Source organism: Rhopilema esculentum, unplaced genomic scaffold, assembly GCF_057945365.1.
Source record: "Rhopilema esculentum isolate cy_ngs unplaced genomic scaffold, ASM5794536v1 HiC_scaffold_34, whole genome shotgun sequence".
Lineage (NCBI taxonomy): Eukaryota > Metazoa > Cnidaria > Scyphozoa > Rhizostomeae > Rhizostomatidae > Rhopilema > Rhopilema esculentum.
In genome coordinates this window covers 1,499,233-1,510,706 of record NW_028300845.1, presented here as the reverse complement: position 1 = coordinate 1,510,706, position 11,474 = coordinate 1,499,233, and the positions used below count along the sequence as shown (strand labels likewise).

Sequence of the window (11,474 nt, the reverse complement as noted above, 5' to 3'; positions counted from 1 at the left end):
GTTCATATAGAAGAGTGTACAAACATGTATTGTTAAATTTCACAGCATGTGTGTATGTCCAGTGTATAAAATGGAAAATAAATGCTTTACTAGGCGATGGGGTATTTGAAACACAATTACTTATTGAATTCTGATTTATTGTCTATCAGATAGGCTTTCTGTGATTTTAACAATTTTTATAATACAGCTTTCTCAAGCAAGTGGTTTATTTCCAAAAATCTAGTGTGACTCTGTCGTTATAAATAAATTACACGTAAAGGACACGAGTTCCCAATGCACACCTATAAAAAAGTAATGCAAGCAAGTTTGACAATCAGAAATCACAAATAACTAAAGATTCGTTGATCTAATTCTTGTTCTTATTCTTGAATGTCAACTTACTTAATCAAGGCTAGCATTTTTACTCTATTAATTTTCTGCAGCTTCTTGATAAATGGAGCGAGAACAAAACTCCCAGAGCACGATTTAATGATGCTTCCTTTTGGTCTTTCAGTTCCCCAACATAACTACCGTAAATCATCGAATTAGCCCCCTGGGGGCTTATTTATTTTTGATATTTTTTGGATGGGGGCCTATTCGAGGGGGGACTTATATAATTATTGTAGACATTAAGAAGACAGTTTTAAAAGACCTCGTTTATTTTAGTAGGAATTTCTTTATGAGCATTTAATTAATTACTACCAAAAGTATGAATTCGTTGTGGTCATTCGAAAAAACGCCATAGAGGCATCCTCAGATGGCAACAATCATCAAATGGGGGAGTCCAATTCGAGAATTTACGGTAGCAGTGGGGGCTTATTCGAGGAGGGGGGGCCAATCCGAAGATTTACGGTAACCAGAACTATATTTTTGTGCAGAAATGTTGCCTACTAGGGGCGCAGAACAGTATAAATTCAAAAAACTTGGACCATTAACTTCACTCTATACAAGCCTACAGACGCCACACCCTATCAGGATTGTCCGGGGGCGTGGTCAGCTCTAAAAGTCTTGGATGAAAAAATGTTAGGCTACGCAAGCTACGCCCCTCAACCTTCTTGGAAACTCGGTATAGACCCGGTTAGGATACAAGCTATAATTTTGAAACACTTCTGTTTCAACTGTTTTGAAAATTCCGTTCGTACCAGAAGGGGTTCGGCGAAGCGTTTTTGAATATGGTAAAATCAAAAGTGAAAATCTCCTTGGTCGGCAACAATGGTACATAACAACTTACGTGCTTTCAGTTTTGTGACAATGAGTTACAAAGTATCAACGGCGATTCGTGACCTTCCTCATAGACGTTGTCACTGGTGTTATTCAATACGACAAAGGTACAGACTGACGAAGGCAAGTTTTCAATTTTTACTAACTAAATCGCTGGCAGTCCAGTCTGTTTTTGTCAACGACACCTTTGGTCATTACAAAAATTAGACTACTTCTTGGCAACAAAGCCAGTCAATAAAATGTTTCATGTTGATGAAAACAACCTCCCCCCCCCCCCTTTTTTAATAACCTGACTACAGTAGTAAAACCTGTGGCAGCTGTAATTCTGTAGTGCAATTTTCGTCAAATACGCTCTCCTTTTAGAACCAGTAGATTAAAGTTCGGGCTGGCTGTTCTTAATCTTCCAAAACTATTCGGGCGGGAATGTTTTCATATTATTACATTGTAAGTTGTGCAAACCCCAAACATTGTGTTCAAGGGAAGCGTTTAGGCCCCATTTCCCAAGAAAGTGAATGAGCCATTCTTTTTTGTCGACAATTTGAAAATTCATCAACAAGACACCCTTGTATGGAAAAACTCCTCCTTTTACAGATTAAATAATCTTAAAGGTTTTATAATTTGGTTTAAAATTACATTTTACAATACTTCAGCCTCAGCATGTTCTTAATTCATTTATAACTTTTGACCAGTTTTGCGGCTCGTGTTCTTATAACTCGACTGGTTTACCCAGAGATAAATTTAGTTGATTGGAAAAATTGGGTTTTCTCTCCCAGTCTGATTCGCAGACTCTATTGGAAGAGCAACCCTAAATCTTCCATTAAACTAAATTAATTTCTGGGAAAACCAGTCGAGTCTGCGTGCAGGCTAGCGAGAACCGGCTCCTCTTCTGAGCCTTTTTAAAGTTCAAAATGCTTCTTAATATGCTTTTCTCAAATTAAGGAATTGTTTACGTTTTTAGAATTGAAGATTCGTATAAAATAAAGTGATTTTTAGTGTAGTTTCCTCATGTATTAAATTAATCAGCTTCTGTCTCAGAGAGAGTAGGGGGCGTGATCCAAAAAAAATTCCAGACCCCCAGAGTTTTTCAGGGGCTTCGCCCCTACCGCAAATCCTCCCCAATATTTAGCGGCTGGCGCCGCAATTGCTAATGTTCTATAAATATTCCTTGATGTGTGTTATTGCATGTCAGATTTGTGCAATTTCCCCGCCGACCAAATAATCCAAACGTGTGATTTCCGTTAAAATCTGTTCACAAGATGCAAAACCAAACGGAAGCAGATGACTAATGTTTCTTATCAAAGTTAAAAATCAGCATCTCATTGTTTTCAGATTCCCCGTTATACCGTTTTCATTTGAAAATCCACGAAATACTAATTCCGTATATTGGGCTTCCGTTTTCAGGCAAACGTCTTCCAAGCGGGCAGTACAAAGGCGATTTTGAAAACAGAAACGTCCACATTAAAACTTGTTTCACTATTTTCGAAACACGCACGCGTAAGATGGCCTAGCCGACCTGAAAACTCCGATCCAAAATTTTTGTCTAGTTCTAGCTGTAAGATCAATATATTGAATCAATTCTTTACCGAATTTGCAGAAGTTTTCCATGTAGCTAGCAATCAAAATTAATTTTTCTGTTCAAATATCAGACGTACTTTGCGGCACAAACAGAGGACAATACATTTTAAACTTTAGTGTATTTTGAATATATATTTTGAATATACTGGAGGACGACTTTAAGTATCTTTTATTTGACAACAATCCGATACTTCGCAATAAACTAAAATAAGTATTTATATAAAAGCCCTTGTAATTCGGTCAAAATAACAGTAATCCGTTGGTTTGGCACACTTGTAATCTTTAACTTCCGAATTTTCGGCATATCTAACAAATTTTGCAAATTTAGGAGTACTTAAAATTGTTCTTTCAGGTTATGTCTTTCAGGTCTTTTAGGTCAAAATTGAAAAATCCTACAAAGAGGTTTTTGATGAGCCACACCTTGGTACTCCATGGTTGAAAATTAAAAAAATTCTATTCAGGTGGTCTTTTCTACTGCCTATAAGAAATTTTACACCGCTTAAAGATGGGTTTATCTTATAGGGGGACTGTAATACTTAAAGGCATAGAGTTCTGAATTGTGATGTCATCAAAAACCTATTTTTAGAATTTTTGAATTTTAACCACATAGTGTAAAAGATCACTATGAAATACTTTCAAATACGCAAAATTGGCCGAATATGTCTAAAATCGGTTGAGATATGGCTAATAAAAGATTTGAAGTTTGCTAACGAATCACTGTTATTTTGGCTCTGTTCATAAAGTTATGAACAGAGACCAAAATAGAGAGGTTTGATGGGGAGAGAACCAATAAACATGTGGCCATATCTCTGCCATTTCGTAATACACTTGCCTAATTTTGCACATTTAGAGGTATTTCATGATGCTCTTTCAGGTTATGGGGTCCAAATTAAAAAATTCTAAAAACAGATTTTTGTGACGTCATCACCTTCTCTATAGGGGGTCATTTGGTTTCGGCGTGATCGCTGCTGTTTCATGTGATATTTGCATCCGTTGTTGACAACTTGCTATTGATGAAAATGGTTTTGTCAATCAGTACGAGGTGAGTTCATGTGACCAGTACCAGGTCAACCAATAGCATCGCAGTCATGAAAATCATGACTCAGCGGATTTTGGTACTTAGTTATTTATACCCAATCCATTTTATCATGACTCAATGCCTTTAATAGTGATGTAGAGGGCATTGGCTAGACCCCATCTTACACCTTGGTCTAGGTTTGAGCGATGAAACCTTCTAGAAGAAACATTAGCAAACGCTTAGTAAGATATATAGAGCAAATGATTGGTAGACGGACTCTAGTCAATCAAGAAAAACATCCATTTATCAGCAAAGATTTATATATTTGAATATACATTTCAAAAAATTGGACGACAGAAAAGGTGACAGTTACTGTAAATTTTCATCAAAAGATGAGTCCATCTGTGGCAAAAACTCACCAGCGTTCCGATTTATCATTAAATGTTCAGTTAGATTTAAATGACGTGCAGGTTCTTGTCGATTAGCTCCTAGCATTAGCCGTTGCTCCGCAGGTTTGGGGATATGAAGTGTCATAGAATTTGACTGGAATGACCCCAGTGCACCACGTGGAAACGTTATCTTCAACGGAACAGCGTTTTGCAGATTCAAACTTTGGCTTGAGACAGGAAGTGCGCCCCGCACATGAGCAAAATACGTTAAATGGTCTGGGAAATGGCTTGGTTTTGTTGTTGCTGTTGTGGCTGCTGAGGGAATTGCTGTCTCCTCTTTTTCGGCTGCTCGTTCAGATTGTGATGGCAGCTGACCCGACGACGTCGTACTTTGCGAGTCCGACGGTTCCGCACTGATTGCCGATTCTGTTGCAGGCGATGACGTCACATTTGGTTTCGACTTTTTGCTGCTCTTTTTGGGCTTTTCGTTCGAGGTTTTACTCGATTTGGGCTTGATCTTTGGGCTTTCGCCTGAATCCCCCTGTTCTTGGCTTTGGCGTTTCTGTGCGACAGAAAATTATAAATCTAGATCTAATACTCCATTTGTGTGCGTTTAGCTGAAATGTTATAACTTCAGTGCTATGTATGGGCATTGCTGTAAGTGTTGTGTATCATGATAAGGAAGCAAACAAAATTGAACCCTTTACGGATACAGCATCAGCAACATGGAGCAGAAGAAGAAAAATCTTGATCTCAGGTTGACGTCATCAATTTAGTATTTCGCTATCCACATACCTTTGTCGAAAATGGACCTCAGCTTCGAAGTATTAATGTCAAAGTTAGTCAATGCTGAAAACTTAATGTTATTTTGACTGTTCAGCCTCAAGTTACTTCGTTTGGAATATTTACGTTTTTCTTAAGATTTGACCAGAAATTGCGGCTTCAGTGAAATGTTTAGGAAAAACCAAATTTTGAAAATGGGGTATTTCACTGCCAAACAACATGAAATTTTCGGCACAGCCTAATTTAAACATGAATATTCCAATTCTATGATCTTTTTTCAGCAAATGTGAAGATACAAATTGACAACCTGGATCAGAGAAAAGATTTGTGCTATGATGTAACAAAAATGGCGAATTACGCCGTGAGCCCATTAAATGTGAAATGAATACCATTTGTTTGTCATTTCGCAATAGCAAAATAAAGCTGTTTTGGTTTAAAGGTTAGAGGGCAGCTTTAGCTTTACATAGTTTTCAATTACCTCAAACCATGATCATCCTATGGTGTGCACAGTTTTTTGTTATGCAAGAAAATACAATAATTAATAGGCATGCTGTCTTTAAAAGGCCATCGTACAGAAGCTATTTGCAATGACCGCGAGAAGCCTTAAAGAACACAAATGCATTTTGTTTATAAACCCGCAAGGAACTTTAGAGAAGAAAAAGCATTTGCTTGTGCTGTGGCATACTCGTGGTAAAGCTGATTTATGTCTGCATTACTTGAGTTACCCTCACCTTGCTGGGGCCTTTCTGTTTTTGATTGAGCTGCTTTTTTGCCATCGCAGCGGCAGCACTGGCTTGGTGAATTCTCTCTGAAGATGTAAAGTTTAAATACTGATGAAGTTTTGAAGCCAAGAAGCATTAGTAGTCGAAAATATCTATAAAATGCAAAGTCAAATTTGCAGAAGTTAAGTACCCAAATGTGGGCTGGGGTAAAAATAATTTGGCTAACAAGATAAGGTTTCAAAACCCTTCTTTTATTATCGAGTGTGAATTTTCGGCAGAGTTAATGTATTAAAAGAAAGGTATCAGATACCTCCCAAAAACCAAAGAGGCATACTCAAGTGACTGTTTTCTATAACCTTGATTTAAATGTGGGGCAGGCTTTAAAGATTGGCAAAACTTTTTATGTGGCTCCACATCAATGTAACGCAGCAATTAACGTAGAAGAAGGGTGCTTTTTAACTCTTTTATAATTTCAGCGGGAAGAGAAGGTTCTTTTGTCAAAAAAGCCAATCAGACGACAATTTTTCTGCCACTGGTCGAGCTATTGCCTCTTTTCAATCCGTGGCTGTTTACAGGTGGTAACAATTTTTGGGTTGTGTGTGATTCAGCATTCTATCTAATGAGCATTTGGAGTTGTAGCTGCTGATGTGTTAGCAAAATAGCCCTGTTTCGGACGATCTAGAATCTTTGTTGAAGTGATAAATTAGAAAGCTTGGAGATTCATTCATTAGAGACGTTGCTCTGTTTAACAGAGCATTCGGTTTATTTGATGACATTTGAAAGTATAATCCCATTTTGCTAGCAGTATATTTTAAGTATCTCACCAAATTCTTCTACAGATCGGATTCTATGAAGATACACCCACAGCTTTCTGGTAATGTCATATTTAACACATGGGTCCTTTTCAGCGTGTAATCTATCTAGCGCCCCACTGACGACTGCATGGATCTACGGATTAAGACGATCAAAGGAATCACAAAAAGATCTTCAAAATATACACAAATCAGGTCTGCTAGCTAAGTCGTCTCTGCCAGAAATAGTCCTAGCACTCATAAAGATAGATCGTTCACTATCAAGAATAAATCGTGCTTTATTATTCTTAAAAAGAAAGATTGAAGAACAAGAAAAACAAACGCAGAATCAACCGCAGTCGGTGAGCCTAACTGTATTCACTATGGAAGGCCACTATCATCTTGCCTCTCTGGCTAAAGGGTGACGAAAAATCAAAGTCACCAAAAAAATATAAAAATATTCCATTCCAATCCATTCAGCATGCAAGTGTGTGAAAGAAAGCAAACTGAGGTCCTAAACGCAACAAAAAAGGAACACTTTGAGAACCCTTTCCATTCATGATCAATTGCTCGATCAGTTATAATTGCCTGACGTATACGCCTAAAAACATACTTGAGGGATTTTTGAACGCTTAAAAAGGCTCTGAACAAGGAAAATACACCAAATTCATTTTCTAAGGGGTGTACATTGAATAGTTCTGAAGTAGACGTGGGACATCATGATTTCAACGTGAGCATGGCATTCTTATTATCTTTAGCAAGTGTAGCTGTATGGACAATCAATTAATAGGGGGCGAGAGTGAGGAATGCAGTGCTTTCTGTTCTTTTCCTGGCCAAAGCATTCTGCCATTGAGTTATCAGGGGGTACTGACACATTTAAGCACAACCTGGTTACGTTACTGTTGGCTATCTACACTAGTCCTTGCGCCCCCTGGTCTTTTCTATCTTGACATCATAAAAAGTTTAACCTTAACGCCCTTCTTAACGTCAGGTCATTTTTAAGGATTTTTGAGTGGTTGGGCATTTCTCAAAAGGGCCAACGCTCGCCATCAGGAATTATCTAGGGTTTATACACCCCGCTTACGCTAAAAATCCTGGCTTATTGCAAGGGCTAGATGGGTTGTTTCGCACGTATACGTATCTTGAAAACAACTATTTTGTTAAGATGTGTGACTTTTGACTTACACCTGCACTGCCCTTAAGCAATTGCAGTAGTAGAGCTATTTCACAGAAACATCGTGACAATTGAAAAAAGACAATATTCTGTTCTTACTTGCCGGCATATTTGCACTATTTTTTGTTCCTTTGAAAGGGCCCAACAATCGCAGGAAAGTAGCATTTCACTCGTCAGTGGTGGGGGAAGTCGTAGGGCCTGTTGGGGCAATTCCCCCACCCTGAGTATGTTAAAAAATGCCCTGCCCTGCTTAATATCCCATCTACTCAGATGGATTTTTCATACCAAGTTAGCAGTTTCTAAAAGTCATGTTAAGTTCTTTTTAAACAGTTACAAACGATTCACGTCAGTGTTACAGCCCGTGAACATGGCTATCAACTTATTATTATCATCACATTGTCTCAGAAATAAGATTCCCTAGGCCCTGTTCAATTAACATGATCACATTATTGAGTTCATTTTGTTCCAAAAAGCCAATTAGTTTCGGGAAAACAACCACAAGATATAACGTAAATGGTTGTTTTGTATCTTTCACCAGAGATCACGTCATTCCTTCTTGAACTTGTAAGATCGAATTCAGATACAACGTTCGCATGGTAGCCACGTTAAACCTCAATGACGTGCAAATTTATTCCTTACTTTGCTTTGCTCAAACAAACAAAAAATCTAATGCTTCTGCAAATGAACTCTGACCTGGTTTTTATTGTTAACTTAGGGAGATTACATTAGTTTCGATACTTTGGTTTCGCAAAGAATTTAAGCAAATAATTAAAAAACATGCTTAGGTGAATACATTGAAAGACTCTCGTCGTGTTGCAATTTGAAATTTGTGTTCCAATTATTTGTGTTCCTTTGCTCTAGTAAGAAATGCGGTGGTAGATCATGGTGCTGGTACGAATCCATTACAGTGGCACTAACATGGAGCTATTGCAATCGCATTGGCATTACAGTCGCCGTGGCACAAAACCGATACCATGGCATTTGCAAGAATCCATTACAATCGCTTTGGCACAAAGTAATTACAATCGCTTTGGCACGACGCTATTATAGATTTCAATCGCATATGCACCGCATGTGCTATCGCAAAATTTTGTCCTACCTGTGCATCTGTAGCCTCTGGATTGATGTAGGCGGAATCTTTCAGCAGCTGGCATACCTACGGGAAGAGAAAGGACATCACGGGAAAAACTGAAGAATTTTACAATTGTATTGCATTGTATGATAATATAAATAATATAAAAAGATCCATCGTAAAGTATCTTTTTTCATGAAAAACTGGCTACGAACAGTCTTTCATTAGACATCATTGTGTAAAATGTTTTGTTCATGATGCTACTAAAGGTTCAAATACTGCAAAAGTACGTACCCGAAGAGCATACATATAAGCAAAATTCGCGAAGGTTTTTAAGAAGATGCGATAAAAGGTTCTGTGAAACAAACAGAGCTCCTCGTAAATAAGCTGAAGAAACATTTCATGTATTGTACCCATTTCTGAAAATGCAGCTGACTTCAATAGAAATGTGATTTTCTAGGTAAAATATATTGGTTCAGCCAGAAATGTCTCCCCCATAAGAATGTTTTTGCAAACAATTTTATGCCATATTAACTAGTGTAATAAAGTCCTGACAGACCTCAGCTCTAGTCCCTTCACCGTTCGGTAACCTGGCAACAGCATCGCGAACAAGAGACAAAATTGTGACGTAAGCAGGACGATTTGAAATGAGAAGTGCATGTTCTCTGGCTTTGCTCGTGCCGGTATCTTTATTAAAAACACCCTAGTAAAGTAGAAATATGTGTTAATTGACTTTAGATTTAGCTACATCTAAAGTAAAATGGTCCTGTCCTTTTAATGGTACTGCAATAGGTGTCTTCGATTGAGACCAACAATATTTGATGCGACTAGTTCTTTTCTCCAAGGTATGAAAACTTAAAACAGATTGAATTTTATAAATTATATTCTTCATACAGCAAAAAATTAAGCGTAATTGTAGATTAATTTAAACATTCTTGAAAAGAGACGACGTTTGGAAATTCTAAGTAAAATAAGATAATTTAAGTCTGGTTTACTAGCACATAATTTTGATTGCTTATCTTTGTTTAATGAACATGTTTCTTCGGTATACACAGACAAACATTTAAGATTAGTTTGAGAAGAAATCTCAAGTCTACTGAAGTTTATTATTAATCGAACATTCATGCAACAGAATTATCAAACACCATTTTTACACCTTGGTAGTTATCTTCTTTCATGAATTTTCTTTCATGAACATCCACTGTAATCGTTTTTGTCACCAGAAATACAAACGGACATACTGTGTCACTTAACCGAAGCGAAATTTTACCTTAACAGGTCCAACGATTGAAGAAAAGCCATGCATTTTGTAAATGAATGGCTTGTGAGGATTTTCATAACGCTTCCTTTCCTGCAGAGAAAAGGACAATATCATCAGAAATTAGATTAGAGATCAAAGAGAAGGTGGTCATCTAAATGACGTAAAAGCAAACAGAAGATCTGATTGGTGAATCAAGTGGGCATTGCGTATTGAAAACTACCCACAAAGGGTCACGGGGAAATGCCACAATTATAGAATTTATCATACCATTTCTGGTTGCCCAAGCCTTTTTGGTTAGCAAGCAATCCTGAACCAAGTGCTAATTGAAAAAAGGCTAATCAACCACACACGGCAAACGAGACACTACCAGTGATAATATCATCCCTACAAGAAACCCTTGTCGAAAACTAATTTTTTTTCTTCGTCGGAGGCAGTAATTAATTTTGTGGGAGAAATGCAAGGTTCGTTGTTTCAGGGTTTTAATGTATTGAAACAGGTAGTTTATGTGTCTTCAGGAAGGCCTGCCTTTACACAAAACGATGTTTTGCCAACAGAAATGAGCAGTGAATTTCTATTTACTTTTGAAGGTTTGTCCACCGTCAGTCAACACTAAGAATTTAAAAGTCTTCGGTACAAAGGTAATTTAAGATGGTGATGATAAATTGAAACAAGGGCAAACAGACCTGCAGCTGAAAAGCCAGCTTTTCCTGATCTGTACTAGGTCGAACAACGAAATCGGTCCTGTAACAAAATGATTAAAAAACTAAATGAATGTGTGAAAATGCAAATTTGTAAATACAGAAACGTGAGAATGAGACCTTTAGACGGTAAACCTGGAGACGTTCAAAGATGCTTTAATGCTTTGTGTATGATAGCCTTTTAGAAAACGTAATACAAAATTTCTATGACAAATGCTGCTCTAAAACCATCAAGTCAGACATCCAGATACATAATCAGGCGGATTCTTTATAAGAAATTTGCCTAATTAGCTCTTAATTTTGCCAAATTTTGAACAGCTGAACTGTAATTTATGGGCCGTGATTAGCATCAGTAATACAAGTTTTTTTTAATACGAACAATCTTCGCGAGAAACGCCATCAAATACAGTTACCTTGTTTTCTAATGGCAATAATGGCACTGTACGCACTCTTACATAACAATTAATCTAAAAAGATTGTGGGTCAAAGCCATAACTAATTTAGAGATAATGATTATCTAAATCTCCTAATCCATTTTTTGTTAGGGTTTTGCGTAAGAGATACAATAATCTACAATCTGCCACAAGAAATAATTGCATCAAGTGGAATAATTGAAAACAGCTAAACATGAACGAGACTGAAATAAGGGGTTGCTATTAACTCTTGGTTTACCCTTGCATTAAAGTACGAAAAATGCTGGGAATTAAAGCTGGACACGCTTTAGGGTAGACATAAAAAACAGTGTACTTTATTTTGTATTTCTTCAGTTCTGCATAAAAATTAAAATATAT

General features: G+C 37.2%; 1 protein-coding gene across 1 annotated transcript in view; it reads right to left on the bottom strand.

The window, feature by feature from the left end:
- Positions 1-4,035: 4,035 nt before the first annotated feature.
- The window catches only part of LOC135684403 (nuclear factor related to kappa-B-binding protein), a 31,814-nt gene continuing 24,375 nt past the window's right edge, over positions 4,036-11,474 (bottom strand). Inside the window, exons 21-27 of the mRNA XM_089115576.1 lie at positions 10,669-10,726; positions 9,995-10,075; positions 9,284-9,427; positions 8,752-8,808; positions 6,512-6,635; positions 5,697-5,773; positions 4,036-4,744 (exon numbers count right to left, since the gene is read on the bottom strand). Of these exons, the coding sequence (XP_088971702.1) occupies positions 4,163-4,744; positions 5,697-5,773; positions 6,512-6,635; positions 8,752-8,808; positions 9,284-9,427; positions 9,995-10,075; positions 10,669-10,726 (1,123 nt within the window). The 3' untranslated portion in view covers positions 4,036-4,162. The remainder of the gene's footprint in view (positions 4,745-5,696; positions 5,774-6,511; positions 6,636-8,751; positions 8,809-9,283; positions 9,428-9,994; positions 10,076-10,668; positions 10,727-11,474) is intronic.